Genomic DNA, 18,091 nt, shown 5'->3' with positions numbered 1-18,091 from the left:
TGACCAACTGTCGCACCGTAAAAGGAGGCTATAAAGGCAACGCTCAGGTAATCACCTATCAAACGAAGTCTAATCTCAAGATCGCAAGATTGGGATTGTCCTCCTATAAATCGGGATGAGATGCTTAAAAGTTGTACAAGGCCACTCGGAGAGCTAGAAACTGTAAAATGCATGGTCGTGCTCGGATGAATCATAGGTTATGATTATCTGTTTATTTGATCAGTTGAACTCTGAAACCGAGAAACACCTCTGGACATAATAAGGATGACAACTCTTACCTTATGTTCAAGAGCAAGCATCGAGCGACAAAGGAATTAGGAAATGCACACTTGTCTCTAAGGACAAGTGGGAGACTGAAGGAAATAATGCCCTTGGTCCAAGTATGCATTTAATATTAAGTCTAATAAATGCGGTTCAGTATTAATTAACAAGTTAATAATTCAGTGAGATCAAGTGAGGTGAATGCCTAGCTAGAGGCCGCTTCAGTTCAAGTGGAATTAATGATATTAATCCACAGCTTACTCTTGACTGAACCCGTAGGGTCACACAAATAGTACGTAAACGGATCAAGTATTTAATGGCATTAAATACTCCATCTATGGATATTCGGAATCGACGGATCTTGGTTTCAGTGGGAGCTGAGATCGTCATAAGCAAGAAATGAATACTCCGGAAACGATGATATTGCCGGAAACGCAAATATGGATCGTATAGGAATTATGAATATTATCCATGTCGTAGATGTTGCCCGAAACGGAAACATGGTACGTATCGGAAAATATTATTGGAAATGGAAATATTGCCGGAATCGGAAATATTGCCGGAAACGGAAATATTGTCAGAATCGGAAATATTATCGGAATCGGAAAATAATTCCGGAAACGGAAATATTAAATATTTGTTCGAAACGGAAATTAATTCCGGAATCGGAAATATCAAATATTGCTCGTATCGGAAATGAATTCCGGAACCGGGAATTTAATCGGAAGCGCATCGTATGAATTAGCATCGGACGAGGCTTGCCAGACGAAGGCCCAGCACGAAGCCAGGCCCGCGCCCAACAAGCCAAGCGCCCAACACGAAGGCCACAGCCTCGCCAGGCCCAGCGCAAGGCCAGGCCTAGCGCAACCGTAGGCGCGCGCGCTGGAGCATGTGTTCGTGGGCTGCGAGGCAGCGCCCACTCGTGTGGGCCGCAAGGCCTGCGCGGGTGCGTGCGTCCCTCGTGGTCGTGCGACACTCGTGTTCGTAACGAATCCTAATCCTATCGGAATTTGTGCAATGATTAAAATCCTAATCCTAATAGATTAAATTTATTATTTAGAGTTCAAATAGGATTCTAATTAATAAATCCATATCCTAGTAGGATTATAATTCCTTTCCATAAACTCTATAAATATAGGCCTATGGTCACATATTTAACAGACGATTATTGAAGTATTCAAGGTAAGATTTTTAAGCAAAAATAAGCCAAACACTTGCACCCAAATAGCCGAAAATCTAAGGAACCTTAAGGGCGATTCTAGTTGGTCAAGCTTAAGGCGGATCCGGACGTGCTGTGGACTATCTACGGAGGGACGACACTTGGAGTCCTAAAGACTTGTTCTTGTTCGGTTCGGGCGCAGCTAGGGAGGGCACGCTACAAAGTGTATGCATCTGAATTATGCTAAATGATTATGTGTTAATAATATGTTTCCTGGCTTTATGGTTTTTCCGCATGATTTATGTTTATTCATATGTATCATAACCTAACAGTTTGAGCCTGTGGACAGTCATTGATAAAGTAACTAAATTGTGCAAAAGTAAACTAAATCTCTCAAAATGTTAACTAAACCTCTCTAAAAGTAAACTAAATAATGGAACTTTGATTGTAATATTTTAAAAAAATATATATAAAGTCGAAACCTATTAGCTCAAATGGGAGAGCAAGGTGCCATTGCACATGGATGTAGGTTCAACTCCTACATAGGTTGGTGATTCACACGTGTAAAAAAAAACTCAAAAGTGGATAATAAACTCAAAAGTAAATAAAAAATATTCAAAAGTAAATTAAAAGTACTCAGAAGTAAATAAGAAAATATAAAAGTAAATATCAGCAAATTGGTAGTCTTTTTTGTTTGTTTGAGAAATGAAATCAGTATTTTTTCCATTGGTATGTTTAGTGTTGCAGAAAATTTTGAGGGTCTGCAGACCTGTTGCAAGCGCTTTAGTGCTATAGACTCTAAAGTAAATAAAGGAAACTCAAAAGTAAACAATATAGACTCAAAAGTAAACAATATAGACTCAAAAGTAAATAAAGGAAACTCAAAAGTAAACGAACCTACGTGGGATTTGAACCCACATCTTTTGTGCCTTTGCACAATGCTCTACCAATTGAGCTAGTAGGCTAGTGTTTTTAAATAGAATAAATTAAAGTAAAGCAAAAACCAAAAGAAGTAAATCAAAATAATTCAAAAGTAAAGGCCTCGATTACTTTCTACTTACATTGAGTGTTTGAGTTGGAATGGGTTCGACTAACAGAGAAACCCATATACAGTCTAGATCAATATAAACAAAAGAAAAACTTGATCTCTATTTTGTAGAGACCGATGTTACTCAGACTGAGTAGTAGGTGTCTGAGATTGGTACATATCTAAGAGACTAGGCTACTTTATTTCAGTAATAGAATTCCATGTTTTAGCCGAAGATCCAACACGAGTGTTTGAAGTTAGAATAGCATAGGCACAATTCACAAACACAGTTTCAAGATCCAGAAGCATAAAAGCAAAAGGCAATTATCAAAAAAACTTGATCGCTACAGACCAATGAAAGCAATAAATCAGAGTCCTTGAAATAAAGACACTTTCTACTTACATTAACTCGTTCCACTCTCTGCATCTCATCTTCAAGCAAAGATAGTTGTGCAGTAGAAGAATAATGGATACAATCAACTGGGCTGTAAATCAGATATCCAATCAATTGAAAGAAAACCGGGACTTTATCTCTAATGCATATAACAAGAAAATACTAGTATTTTTAGTAACTTGAACATCATTTTAATCAATACACCAGAGCCATTGTAAAAGTGGTCATACCAGCTCTCTATTTCTTGTTGAACAAGATCAGACACGCCACATTGCTTGTAGGCTAGAGCCCTTCCAAAGTCTTCCTCAATTTCAAAAACATCTGGTGCCACCAGCAGCTGCCTCTCAACAGAACATCCAATGCATATAATCAACTGGACTGTAAATCAGATATCCAATCAATTGAAAGAAAATTGGGACTTTATCTCTAATGTATATAACAAGAAAATACTAGTATTTTTAGTAACTTGAACATCATTTTAATCAATACACCAGAGCCATTGTAAAAGTGGTCATACCAGCTCTCTATTGCTTGTTGAACAAGATCTGACATGCCACATTGCTTGTAGGCTCGAGCCCTTCTAAAGTCTTCCTCGATTTCAAAAACATCTAGTGCCACCAGCAGCTGCCTCTCAATAGAAAATCCAATGGATACAATTAACTGGCTGTAAATCAGATATCCAATCAATTGAAAGAAAACCGGGACTTTATCTCTAATGCATATAACAAGCAAATACTAGTATTTTTAGTAACTTGAACATCATTTTAATCAATACACCAGAGCCATTGTAAAAGTGGTCATACAAGCTCTCTATTACTTGTTGAACAAGATCAGACATGCCACATTACTTGTAGGCTCGAGCCCTTCCAAAGTCTTCCTCGATTTCAAAAACATCTGGTGCCACCAACAGCTGCCTCTCAACAGAACATGAAATGCACACAATCTGCAATTTGCAATTTGATTTAAAGTAAAGATATTAAATTAGAAAGAGAAATGCAATGGCTTCTGCTGGGATGACTAGCCAACTAGGATCAGTAGCATGGCCTGCAGACATAAGAACATCACCAATTCCATCTCTAACAACCATTCCCAACCCTATCTCTAAAAGCCGAGAGAAAAACAAAAGCTCGGCAAGAAACCAACAAATGAAACAAAAGTCAACTTTGGCCAACAAGCCAGAGAGTCAAAGGAACTTCAAAAACAAAACAAGTACCTCCTTAGCTAGAATCACAAGTACTGAAACAAGTATAACATTCTGAATGTCTAAACTACTTACCTTAGTTTGAGAAACAATAAGCTCAAAGAAACGTTGATATTTGTATATCAATGCGCACACACCACACACACACACCACGGGCACACAACTCACCTAACTCCAGACCCACCCTAACTCTGTCAGTAATAGAAACAACAAATCACCAAACAACGTCCTACATCAAGTGCTTAAAACGAACTAATAATAATCAAAACTAAGCCACTAATATCTAAACACTTGAGGTTAACTGTTTCAGTCAGGAAGTTTCATCAAGAAAACCAGTCATGTATTTATGATATTAGGCAGAGCATCAGTAGGAACTAGAACACTTAAGTTTCACAAATTCTGAATCGCAAAACACCTACCTAATATGAACAATAAAAATCACAATGGCAATTTGAAAATCCCAATTTTAGAAATGAAAATCACAAACAATGAAACAAATTCAGAAATTTAAAAGCCCAAATTAATTGTGTGTTCAATCAATTCGGCCAAAATAAAACTTACATCCAACACAATCGACCAAATTTCGCTAAAAGAAACATGTAAAACCTAAATCCAAAAACTTGAACAAAATTCAATCCCTACAAAAGAAAAGAAACCGGAAAAAGAATCTAAAGTTCAATATATACCTGCCCGAACTGAGAAAGAAGCAATCGCGAGAAGGTGAGGAGTTGCAGGAACAACGAAAATCGAAGCATTTAAGAAGATGAAGTCGACAGAGAGGATTTGCAGGAGGAGAGAGAAAGCAAAAGAAATAGAGAGAGAAAACCGTGAATCAGGAAAAAAATGGAGATGTCATTCAAATTCCAAAAATTACCTATTTGCCCTTACTATTTTTTACTTGGTCGGGTGGATTGTGGTCCGTTAGATTGAATTGATTGAGGGCTGAGATTAGTTCTTAGTTCTCATCTTAAGGGGTGGTTCTCACCAGATCCCGATTCTATATATATATATATATATATATATAGGGGAAGACTCTTGTGAGAACACCTCCTTTATGTGAGAACACTATCTTATATAAGAACACATCTAGACTGTCAATCTTGATTTCATCTGACCGCTCAGATTAAATTGTTGATTAATGGAATTTTTGGTAATATTTGAACACTTAACCCCAATTTCCATCTTCTTTCGTACCATTCACTTTCTCTCTCCTAAAGTTTAATAGCTTCTTCCTTTCTCTCCACAACTTGAGACTTAAATTCTAAAGATCTTCTCCAAATTCTTCGAATTTCCTCAAATTTCTACAATTTCATCGGATAATCTTTCGAATTTAACAAGTATCTTCACCATATTTTCCGATTTTCGTCTTTTTTAGGTTTATTCAAAGGTATGATTTCAAATTTGGGTCTGTTTTTAAATTATGGAGAGAATAATTAGTTTTTTTTTGTTGAAATTAAGATGTTCATCTAGATCGATCCACTTCATAGTTCTAGAAACAATTTGATTGCTCCTTTTTTTTTATGTTTCTGAGATTTATTGAACTTTAAAATTTGTTTTTGTTCTTAATTTTTTGTATTTATGTACTACTTTGGTTGATTTTTAGCTTTTAATATTCATATTGTTTTCAAATGTTAATCTATTAATGGTGAGATATCCGTTTCTTTTAGTGAATAAACTTTTGAGATTATAGGTTTGTATGTTTTGATTTCAGGTGGAACGGAGCTTCGAATTACATTAGGTACTTTGGTATTAATCTAAGAATTAAATAATATTTCTTATGTTATAAACTATTGATGCATATGTTCTAATAATCGTTACATATGTTCTCAAGGTTTATATATATGTTCTAAACTTTTATCTAAGTTGTTTTGTAAAGTTACTCGTGTTTAATTTGTAAAACTTAATGAACATTTCATGTCTTGAATTTGTGATTCAAGAAAATGTTGTGAAGATGAAACTTATAGAAGAGAAAAAGTCTCCTTCATTTTCAAATCTGATTAAATTCCACTTCCCCTTTATTTATAAATTATGACATGTTTTGTATAATCCATTATTGAAGTAAATTTCACACATTGTCAGATTGTTGTAGTAAATTATTCCTGGGTTGCAAAAAAAAAAAAAACCACACTTGTAAATGTCGAATTTAAAGGTGGATGTAAAACTTTCTCCATATTTCCTTACTATATGGTGTAAAGTTATGGAATAAAAAAGTGTTGAGCTGCAAAAGATGAGATTTAATCTTCAGAGAACATAGCTGCAGAATTAAGATCTTGCTAAAAGCAATTCCCAGATGTTTGCGGTTAGTGCATATGTTCTAATTATCGTTGTGTATGTTCTAGTTATCGTTGCGTATGTTCTAAAGGTTTATATATATGTTCTGAACATTTGTTTGAATTTGTATGTTGATTATTGCAGATTGATAATTATAAAGTAAGACCTAAAAAATGCATTGGTTATTAAAACTAAGGTTGGTTATTACTCTTAAGTCTTTCCATGCTTTCCATACAACATATTTTATGAAATGAGATTTCAGGGCCAGATTGATTTTTAAAACTTTTACTGATGGGAGCAGCTGCATGAATTGTGTATTGTAATTCGAGTCAAAGGCATCCAACACTGGATATGCCCCTCATAGACTATGACTTGGTTGTACTTATTCGGCCTATGCTTATGCTCAAAATCAAGTTCGAATTTACCTTTAACGTTGTGTTTGCTGATTGGATGGTCTAATTATTGGTGTGTATGTTCTAATTATTGGGGCTATGTTCTTTTATTACTCTATAATGAAAGTTGTTGTTACATTTTTCTATTTACTATATAGATAGTACTACATGCATTTTCGTTTTCTTGTTAAAACCTATTAGCTCAAATGGTAGAGCAATGTGCCATTGCACATGGATGTAGGTTCAAATCCTACATAGGTTTTTAAAAACACACAAGTTAGCGCCAATGTATTTATAGGGATATGTCCTACATGAGAGATACCCTCCAGTACAAGCTGAGCTAAGTGTCTTAAACACCTACCCACGACTCGAGAATGTCAGTCGTGTCTTTGATGATCTTAGATTTAGAGCTTAGTAGTGCAACTCTATTAGCCCGTGAATACTTTTTCGTTGTTTGGTCTAGGGCCTCAGATGTTGGTAAACAAGGCTCACAATCAAGCAACGTTCTCGTTACACATGTGAGTAGAGCGAACAACATGGACACCCCTACAATGGTTTTAAGTCCAATGATTCCTCAGTCATCACTTCTTTGGAATATATCGACACCACCTCGCGATAACTTGTTGTCAACTTCTATGCATAAAGGTGTTGAGGAGTTACCCGCTTTCTTATCAGACTCCGCCAGTGAGGAATTATGTTGGTCATACATCTTAGCCATCCCAGTCATGCTTCCCCGCTCCCTGTCTAGTTTCTCTACAAATTGTTGCCTTCAGTTCAAGTGTTATATTTCATGTTCCACAAAAAAAGGCTAATATTCTAAACATTTATACATATGTTCTAAAGTAAGTAAACAAAATTAAAAGTAAACACAAGTGATTTAAAAGTAAAGAATCATCAAATAGGAGAATTAATTAATATCATAAATGGAATGGAAAAAGTTGCCTATGTAGGATTCGAACCTACATCCTTGTGCAACCGCACAAAGCTCTACCAATTGAGCTAATAGGCATTGTTCCAAAACACCAAACATTGACGACCATTACTTGCAACAACAACATACACACAAAACTTCTAGCAGCGACCAAACATAGCAGAACAATTCCCCACCCTAGACTTACCTGCAACAACCCTCCCAGCAAAACAAATAGCCTACACTAGCAACTATGCAACCACTTAAGACCAACCCCAATCTTTGCAACAGCTATACTAGCCCATAATGCCCCACATGAAAACACAACATAGCTAACCTGGCCAAAGTTGTCATAAATATAGGCAAAAACTCAGACCCAAAGCATATTTAGGAACATATTACATACAATAAGAGAATATTGGAACATATCCTTCTAGTTTCAGAATATATTGTTATGAAATTTAAAACATAAATATCCAAAAAAAATGAAGAAATGTTCTAACAATTAAATTTATATGTTCTAACAAGTTGATCAATATGTTCTAATAGTTAAGGAACATGTTCTGCATTAACAAAGTATATGTTCTGAGTTACTTATCTTTTGTTCTGCAGTAATTAAAACTATGTTTTGAACTCATTTAATGTAAGTTCCAAGGACCAATATAATATCATGTGTTCTGTACATTTCATCTAATTGTTCTAATAATTAAACCTACATGTTTTAACCAGCTAAAGTTTATGTTCTAACAATTAAACTTATATGTTATAACAAGTTGAGCAATATGTTCTAACTAGTTAAGGTACATGTTCTGCATTAACAAAGTACATGTTCTGATGTTGAACATCCATTACACTCGTATGGGAACTAACCCATTAGCAAAAAACAAAACAGACCACTACACTTCTCCTGAAATATTTTTGTACCTTTATCTAAACTGATATACTTATTTTTCTTCCCAAATTGGTTACTAACATGAGCCATAAATGGATAATGGTCTTGTGAACTTGGTTTTGTAATCCAAATGGAATGTCCAGGTGGTTCTGCTGGTCATCATGCAATGAACTTACTCGCTCAAACTCATTGTTTAAAGAAAAGATTGTAATTTGTATTGATAAATGCTTAAAGCTTGTAAACATGTATTACTTGAGAATGTTCAAGAGGTTCTCTACTTTCCCACTTTCACCTAATACAATCAACATTCATGCATACTAACTTCCCTCCCTTTTTAATTACAAATCGCTTACAAAAGACAAACAACATAAAGGAAAATGACAATAGGCTTAAGTTCCTTAATGGATTCTCTCGCCTTTCTTTGGATTATTACCATAACCAAAGCTCAAGAACCATAACCAAAGCTCAACACAACAGGTAATTCCTCTAAACCAAACACATCCAAACTTTATTTATGTTTTTAATATGGATATTATATTAAAAAACAGCATATGTTATATGTTCTAACCAACGAAACTATATGTTCTAACTAGTGAACCAACATGTTCTAAAAGGATACGCTATATGTTCTAACAATTGAATTTATATGTTCCAAAATTTCAACTAGTGAAGCTATATATTCTGTACATTATTTCTATATGTTCTAATCAGTTAAGCTACATGTTCTAATCAGTTCAGCTATATGTTCTAACAAAAAATATAACCACTAAAAATATAACCACTGATAATTACAAATGCATCAGAAGTATTCCGAAAATATTTACAAAAAATTCGGAAATTAATAAATATATTTCACTAAAATTAATGAATCGAAACATACTCTTGTGGATTTTCTGGATATTGTTTGCTAGTTTGTCGTGGTTTTTTTGCTGAAAATCAAAATCTAACAAAAATTAACTTCAATTAATGTATAAAAACAAAGAAACAAGTTCGAAATTAGGTAAACATTTGTGAATTTTGCTTACCTTCATCGTTCTTATTGTTTTTCTGCTCCAGCCATCTTCAATTGAACAAATTATGTTAAAATTAGGGGAACTTGTAAAATGAGAGAAGAAATATAGAACAATTGAGCTCGAAATACCTTAAATCAACAATACACCGGCGATGAAGGAGGTTGATCGGCCGTTCTTGGAGCTTCGATGGTGGTTTTGTCGAGAAGAGAGAGAAAATTTCGTGAGAGAACAGAGAGTCGCGAGAGAGAGAAAGTGAAGAGGGAGGTCTTAGAGAGAGAAAGTGGGTGGGTTTAATTAAAGAAACATGGTTTTTAATGGGGAAGGTGGATGGTTGTTTCATCATTTAGTCCTAGCCATTAGATTGAATCTAATCCTACGGATTAGATTCGTTCTCATATATACTAGTATACTCACATAGGGACCTATTTTCACCGGATCCCTGCTCTCGTGAGAACACTTCTTTACGGTGAGAACACTTTCTATAATGGCATTTTCGTGATTTTTATAAACCAATATAATTGTTTTTTCACGTTTTTTTCCAATATTTCTGATTTTCACGTTCTCTCTCTTCAACTCCCCTCTCTCTTCAACTCCCCTCTCTCTCCTATTCGAACACCACCACCAATCGCCGCCGCCGCTAGCCACCGCCGCTGCTTACCTCTCGCCGCCGATTGTGCTCTCCTATCGCCGCCGCTTCTTCTCTCCTCTCGCCGCCGTTTCTTTCTCCTCTGGCCGCTGTTTCTTTCTCCTATCTCCTCCGCTTCTTCTCTCCTCTACTCCGCCGCTTCTCTCCTCTATGCCGCCGCTTCTTCTCTCCTCTCGCTGCCGCTTCTACTTTCCTCACGCCGTTCGCCGCTGCTCGCAGAAATTCGTCACCGGTCGCGGTGGTTGTGGTTCGCGAATCGGAGTTCGAACTCTCAGGTTTCTTTGATCCTTCGATTTAGGTTTCTTTGATTCTTCGATTCTTCGATTTCGATTTCGATTTTAAATCAATCGATTTCGTTTTTCTGAGATTCTAAATCAATTGCTTTCTTTGACTCTAGTATCAGTCAATTTATCCGAATTCATGTTCTAAATTAATCCGAAATTTATCCAGTTTCATGTTCTAAATTGATTTCTTTGATTCTAATATCAGTCAATTGATTGTTAGGCGGTTTCAAAATCGAATTTTAATCGACATTCTCAATCGATTTTCGTAATCTGAATTCAACAATTAAAGTCGATTTCAATTGATTTCTCAATTCCAAAAATTAAAATCGAGTTCAATTTGGTGGCTTCGAAATATAAATTTAGAACATGTTTGAATAAACTTAGAACATGCTTAAATAAATTTAGAACATGGTTGAACAAATTTAGAACATGATTGAATAAATTTAGAACATGCTTGAATAAATTTAGAACATGAGCTTAAAAATTTAAAACATCTATTACTATATACTAAAAGAGACACCAGGAATGACACGTGTCATTTCCTGGTGTGATTTTTTCCCGCCAAAATGGCTTTTATTTTTTTACTTTAAAATAAATAAATTAAAGTACGTTTTTTTAGGAAACTAAGATAAAAATATATTTTAATTAACATAGATGTGTACTGCATAATATATTATTGGAGGAAAGCTAAATCAATATTATTTTTTCCGTTATAATTTTATTTATGCATTATTATAACTTATTAATCTGATAAGAAATATAAAAAATATTGATAAATGAACTTCTAATGGTAGTCTACTATTAATAATATAATACATGGTAACTGGTAAGTAAGAATGTTAAATAAAATAATAATACATGGTAAGTAGACTAACATATGAGTTTATTTATCAAAATTTTACTCAATTCAAAATATGTTGTATTTGACTAACTCGGTTATGCTCGGGTCTTTTCGAAAATTAGTCTTGAGTCATTCGGGTTTGGTTAACGTTGTTAAATCGTTCTACATACAAGTAAACAACTATAATTTTTAACTTTCTATAGTAATATATATGCAAGTTTAGTTCATTTGAATATTTTTTTTACACAACTTTGAATTTATATTTTTTCATATATCCTTTTTGCTTTCATGTTTTCCTAATATCACAAGTCTTTAGTTACTATTAAAATAATAAATTATTTTAGTAATAACCGTGCGTTGCACGGGCCCTAAACTAGTGATTGAATAATTTTAGAACATGAGCTTACAAATTTAGAACATGGTTGAACAAATTTAGAACATGGTTGAACAAACTTAGAACATCGTTGAATAAATTTAGAACATGATTGAATAAATTTAGAACATGCTTGAATAAATTTAGAATATGCTTGAATAAATTTAGAATATGCTTGAATAAATTTAGAACATATATTTTTTTTTGACGGGGTACAAATTTAGAACATGGTTGAACAAATTTAGAACATTGTTGAACAAATTTAGAACATCGTTGAATAAATTTAGAACATGCTTGAATAAATTTAGAACATGCTTGAATAAATTTAGAACATGAGCGTACAAATTTAGAACATGGTTGAATAGTTTTAGAACATGCTTGAATTAATCTAGAACATGAGGTTAAAAATTTAGAACATGGTTGAATAAAATTAAAACATGCTTGAATAAATTTAGAACATGGCTGAACCAATTTAGAACATGGTTAAATAAGTTTAGAACATGGTTGAATAAATTTAGAACATGAGTTTCAAAATTTAGAACATCGTTGAATAAATTTAAAACATGTTTGAATAAATTTAGAACATGCTTGAATAAATTTAGAACATGCTTAAATAAATTTAGAACATGGTTGAATAAAATTAAAACATGCTTGAATAAATTTAGAACATGGCTGAACCAATTTAGAATATGGTTAAATAAGTTTAGAACATGGTTGAATAAATTTAGAACATGAGTTTGAAAATTTAGAACATTGTTGAACAAATATAGAACATAGAGAGTGTAAAAGTGTTCTCACCATAAGAAGTGTTCTCACCATAAGAAGTGTTCTCACATAAGGAGGTGTTCTCACCGGATCCCTCCCCTATATATATATATAGGACCAGGTTCTGGTGAGAACCTCTCTTAAGATGAGAACCTCTCTATAATGAGAACCTCTAGTAGCCGTTGGATCTTGAATAAAACAACGGATGTGATTTCACTTCAACCATGTCACTGTTTACGTCATTGAACCATTCTCTCCACGAAAAAAATGAACACCTTCTCTCAGTAATCCATATTTTCTCTCTCTAACTCATCGAACTCTTCCACAAATTCGATCTTCAATGTTCATTTTCTACCTCCACTTCTTCAAAAAATTAAGTGAATAGCCAATTACGCATTTAAATATGCAAATCGATTCCAGAACTAGTCTCAAATACTAGAATTTTCTCAATATTTAGCTCCGAATTTGTGATTCATGTCAACAATTTGTAAGAGTCGCAAATCAGTCACAGTCGGTTTCTAAGTTTTTAATTTCTTCTTCATTGCTAAATTATATTTTGCTTCAATATGATGCTCGACTTAGTTTTTTCACCACTTTCTCCAATTCCTAAAGTTTGATGTGCAATTTCAGGTTAAACTTGCAAGTTCGTCTCTAACTTGCTGTCAATTCGACCATAATTTCTTGAATTCAATCCAATGTTTCTCAAAGATAGAGGTAAATATGCTAATTTCGTTCAATTGGATTTATCTTGAGGAAATTTCAATTAGATTTCTAGGTTTTAAATTTATGTATTGTTTTTCCTTTGAGCTTCCAATATCGCTGAATACAATATATGTTTCTGATGATCTGATTGAATTTCTGATCGATTTTAAGCTTGATAGTAGTTAATCAATTTAGCTAGATTAAAATGTGTTGAAGTAAACGAAAATTATGCAGAAGTAAACTTATTATCGCTAAAAGTAAACAAATTTTTTGTATTATGCATTTTTGTGGTGACTCATGTTGTTTAGCTTATTTTTAGAAGTTGCGACTGATTTTTTAGCTTAGTTATTTTTACAGCACGCAAGATTACATGAATTAGGATATAGGATAATAGGATGGACAGTTGATTTAAGCCAGAGTTTCACAGTTTACCTGGTTAGAAGGTATATTTTCCTCTACTTGTAGACTATTATTAACATTAGAAGCCTGTTGTAATCAGATAGGAGCACTGCAAAGGGCTGCTTCAACTCTAATTTTGAAGCAAGCAGGGCTGAAACACTTTTTTCTATATTTTCTTATGCTGAAAAAAACACTTTTACCATGGCATTATCATCCTCGTTATCTCATTATGTCTGTTTTTGTTTTCTACTGTGTTTCGTACCTCTCCTGAAAGTTACAACAATGTATCCTTGGGATCCTCTCTCGTTATTGGTGATATCTTGTCATCTTGGGTATCTCCCTCCCATGACTTTGCTTTCTGGTTTCTCAATTCGGGTTCTCACCGCCACCATGATAGAGCCCGTAAGATGCTCACAGTTTACTGTTGTTGCAGTGTTCTGGCCTGCATTCAGTGAAGCTATTTCCAAGTGCTTGCAAGTTGTGTGCGATTCTGATCAGGAATGGGGTCTGACTGCTTGGGTGTAGTTGGGTGCTATATTCTGTTATTGTAGAAGTGAATCAATTAGCTAGATTAAATTGTGTTAAAGTAAATAAAAATTGAAGAAAAGTAAACTAAATTTCTCTTAAAGTAAACTAATCTCTAAGTAAGCACTTTTCTGAAGTTGGAGAAAAGTATACATAATGAACCTTATTGTATAATCTATGAGCCTTACAAACTTTGATTATTTCAGGCAGTGAAAGATGGAGTTGACATCCTGAAATTTTCGGTAGAACCAGATGAACCAGGAGAAGACACAATAGCATTCCTTGATGTATTTGAAATCTTCACAACACTCGCAAGAAGAGCAGGGGTTTTGTGGTACAAGTAGCAGGGAACAAAGGGCCTGACCCTATCTCTGTGGTATCCTTCAGTCCTTGGTCTATTGGAGTTGTTGCTTGCAGCACGGACAGAAGTTACCCTGCTACTCTCTTTCTCGGAAATGAACAGAGTTGGGTTATCAGGCAAGTCTGAATCCTTTATAAACATGTATTTACTGTCATTGAAGATATACATGTAAATTCTAGCTGATGCATTGTGCAGCCGATCTTCAAGTTTGGCTAGCAGTTACTCCGATAGTAAACTAAATCTATGCAAAAGTAATCAGAATCTCTCTAAACGTAAACTAAATCTCTGCAAAAGTAAACACAATCTCTCTAAAAACAAACTAAATAACAATGAAACATCAGTAATAATTTTCTTTTAACTGTTATGTGAATAACCTATTAGCTCAAATGGTAGAGCATTATGCATATGCATATGGGATGTAGGTTCGATTCCTACATAGGTTGTCTTCTAAAGTGAATTATAAAAAACCTCAAAAGTAATACTCATAAGTAAATAAAAGAAACTCAAAAGTAAATAAAAATAAATAAAAAGTAAATCAAACTAAATAAAAAGTAGATAAATAACTTAAAAAGTAAATCATAATAAATAAAAGGTAAATAAAATATTTTTAAAGTACATGTACAATTAGTATACATAAACTAAAAAAATAAAGGAGTTACAAAACTTATTCAAAAGGAAAACATGGAATAGAAAAGTAAAGAAAATGATATATAAGTAAATGAAATTGCTCCAAAAGTAGATTGAATTGTTCCAAAAGTAAATATAAACAAATTAAAAGTATATACACTGCACTTTTGGCTGGCTGAGGTTGCTGAAGTTTGATGTTTATTGCTTTTCTTTTTAAGCTTGAATCTATTTGTAATGTTAAATGTTTAACCAGTATTTTCTGATGTTGGTCTGGTTTGAGCCTGCACACAGTAAGTTACAACGATCCTACATTTTGGCCAATTCTTTAGCAAGAGGATAGTTGATGGCGAAACCACTACCTCCATAAGCTATAGCACAGGACTATAGGAGAAGATAATATTTTGGACATGACTTTCAGAGTTGCTCCCGGTGTAATAGTATTTCTTATGAACATATGATCATACTTCTCTAAGATTCTAACAACATTATCAGCAACAAAAATGGTGTCATCATCAGTCCTGTATCAGGGGAGGGGGAGAACTGTTGTCGTTATTATTTTTGTAAGGTGGAATAATTAGGGAAATAGAGGTATGTCTCTAAGGTTCCAAGCGTGGAGATGTAAACTATAACTCTCTAAAAGTAAACTAAATTGTTGTAAAAGTAAATTAAATAATAATGCAACTTTTATTATAATTTTTTTCTTAAAATATTAAGTCGAAGCCTATTATCTCAAATGGTAGAGCAATGTGCCATTACAAATGGGTGTAGGTTCACATCCTACATAGGTTGGTGATTACGTGCTTTAAAATACTAAAACGTTGATAATTGACTCAAAAGTAAATTAAAAGAACTCATAAGTAAATAAGAAAATCTTAAAAGTAAATATGCAAATCCCAAAAAAAAACTCCGGGTATGGAGGTCAAAGTAAAGGTTTACAAACTAAAAGTAAATAAAATATACCAAAAGTAGATATGAACCTACGTGGGATTCGAACCCACATCTTTTGTGCATTTGCACAATGCTCTACCAATTGAGCTAGCAGGCTAGTTAAATAAAAGTAAACCAAAATATGTAAATTGATTGTCGAAGTAAAGGAAAAAAAAGTAGTTAAACAAACTCCAACATAGGCCAAAAAACCAACCCGAAACAACAAGCAACGACAACCACTACCCCCTTGCAGCAACACCACACACACAACACTGCTAAAGAGCAGCCAAACACAGCAGAACAACTGCCCAAAAGTCAATCACTGGCAGCATACCACCCTCGACTGACCTGCAACAGCAGCTCTGCAACCACCGGCGACATCAACCAATCTGTGCAACACCTACATCAGCCAATAATGTTGCACCTGAAATAAAACAATTGAAGCTGGTCAGTTTTGTTGGGGTATTCTTCTTGAGGTTCTGCCTCGAAATAAAAGGAAGGAGTCAATCTTATTTTGAGCGGCTCGTTTACTTCAAAGAGCAGCAACCGTCTTGAATGATGGCCTACAAGAACAAGATGGCGGTAGTCTCCGGTTACATCTAGGTGGGGTTGGAGACAGTAATGTAACATGAACTAGTATCAACAAGGTCAGTGTTAGGAATGTCCAAAGCTCAAACACAAATGAGGATCCAACTTCCTCTTCAAGGCCTAACAAAAAGGGGTTTGGATTTCCAGGCAGTGGCGGGAACTATCCCATGTGTCAGGTGGATAATTGTACCGAATATCTATCCAAATCCAAGGACACAGACGTCACAAGGTTTGCAAGTTTCACAGCAAGGCCACCAAAGCACTAGTAGCCAACCAGATGCAGAGGTTCTGCCAGCAGGGGAGCAGGTATACTCATTTTATTTCTTTAATAGTTTTGTATTGATCATAGTAGTATCACCGTACTTTCAGTTCTTCAAAATCAGGGTTGTTGGGATCTGGAATCAAGGACTTGTTGGTGTGATTGCTTATCTTGGTTTTTGTGTCTAGGTAAACCAAATTCAGTAGCGAAAGAACCAAGTAAACCAAAACACAACCCACTCGAATTCAACAACAAAACAAAAACAAGATAGAATATGTAATCATAAGAAGTGTAACAAAGAAGTAATCTCTAGAATGAAGAATCATTATAAACCAAAACGAAGCTTACGAAAATCATGGCGTTGCAGGCAAGTGATTACAAAAATTTGAAAGAAACGCTAATTTTAGCAATATAAAATCCCCAATTTTATCAAATCGATCGAAAAAGCTAAAACAAACTAGAAATATAAAAGATCTAAAGTTAGCAATCAAAGCAGCAAAAACATCAACAAAATCGAAATTTGAAACCCTAATTTTATCAACCCAAATCGCAAAGCACTGAAACAAATAATTTGTGAAACCCAAATTTCAACAATCAAAATCCGAAATAATTGAACTATAAATCTAACAGAACATGAAACAAAAATTGTAAATCAAACTAAATTACTTACTTAACCTAAATTGAAATTGAGAAGATTCGAAAGGATGAACGTACTTGAAGAGGGTGAAAAATCGCAGAGAGATGATTTCCAATAGGAGAGAGAAAATTGAACGAGGAGAGAGAAACAAATTCTGAAAATTGGGTTGAGAGAGGAGGTCAGTCAGCGCTACAAAATCACCAAATTACCCTTTTGGGTTGGTCGGGTAGATTGTCGGCGGTTGGATAAATTTGATCTACGGTTAAGATTAGTTCTCAGTTCTCATCTTAAGGGGTGGTTCCCACCAGATCCTGATTCTATATATATATATATATATATATATATATATATATATATATATATATATATATATATATATATATATATATATATAGGGATCCGGTAAGAACACCTCCTTAAGTAAGAACACTTCTTACGGTAAGAACACTTTTACACTCTCCATGTTCTATATTTGTTCAAACATGTTCAAAATTTGTTCAACAATGTTCAAAATTTGTTCAACCATGTTCTAAATTTGTTCAATCATGTTCTAAATTTTTTCAACCATGTTCTAAATTTATTTAACAATGTTCTAAAATTTCAAGCTTGTGTTCTAAATTTATTCAACCATGTTCCA

At 34.1% G+C, this 18,091-nt stretch overlaps 1 protein-coding gene and 1 long non-coding RNA gene across 4 annotated transcripts; both read right to left on the bottom strand.

Annotated features, from left to right (window-relative positions):
- Positions 1-1,738: 1,738 nt before the first annotated feature.
- Positions 1,739-4,797, bottom strand: LOC130461448 (uncharacterized). Its single transcript, XM_056829555.1, has 6 exons — positions 4,729-4,797; positions 3,690-3,784; positions 3,333-3,505; positions 3,072-3,219; positions 2,851-2,932; positions 1,739-1,759 (listed from the first exon to the last, which is right to left on the bottom strand). Exons 1-6 carry the CDS (start codon positions 4,795-4,797, stop codon positions 1,739-1,741), a joined length of 588 nt encoding a protein of 195 aa, XP_056685533.1.
- Positions 4,798-13,512: 8,715 nt separating this feature from the next.
- LOC130461983 (uncharacterized) lies at positions 13,513-17,755 on the bottom strand. Of its 3 annotated transcripts, none has more exons than XR_008922063.1 (4): positions 17,532-17,755; positions 16,185-16,394; positions 14,244-14,657; positions 13,513-14,069 (listed from the first exon to the last, which is right to left on the bottom strand). It is a non-coding gene; the product is annotated as an uncharacterized lncRNA (long non-coding RNA). The 3 variants fall into 3 exon arrangements; XR_008922064.1 differs by having other exon boundaries at positions 14,218-14,499; XR_008922062.1 differs by having other exon boundaries at positions 13,514-14,069; positions 14,218-14,657; positions 17,532-17,754.
- Positions 17,756-18,091: the final 336 nt, after the last annotated feature.

The sequence above is a fragment of the Spinacia oleracea genome, chromosome 5 (assembly GCF_020520425.1).
Source record: "Spinacia oleracea cultivar Varoflay chromosome 5, BTI_SOV_V1, whole genome shotgun sequence".
NCBI lineage: Eukaryota > Viridiplantae > Streptophyta > Magnoliopsida > Caryophyllales > Amaranthaceae > Spinacia > Spinacia oleracea.
The sequence above is the reverse complement of the archived record's forward strand: the minus strand, read 5'-3'. Positions and strand labels throughout refer to the sequence as shown.

What these genes read in the sequence shown, in the direction of transcription:
- LOC130461448 (XM_056829555.1), bottom strand. Translation starts at nt 4,797, where the DNA reads ATGCTTCGATTTTCGTTGTTCCTGCAACTCCTCACCTTCTCGCGATTG. An exon ending in CCACTTTTACAATGGCTCTG is followed by an intron (nt 3,220 to 3,332) that starts GTGTATTGATTA and finishes TCTGATTTACAG; the next exon opens with TCCAGTTGATTATATGCATT. An exon ending in AGAGAGTGGAACGAGTTAAT is followed by an intron (nt 1,760 to 2,850) that starts GTAAGTAGAAAG and finishes GACTGTCCACAG; the next exon opens with GCTCAAACTGTTAGGTTATG.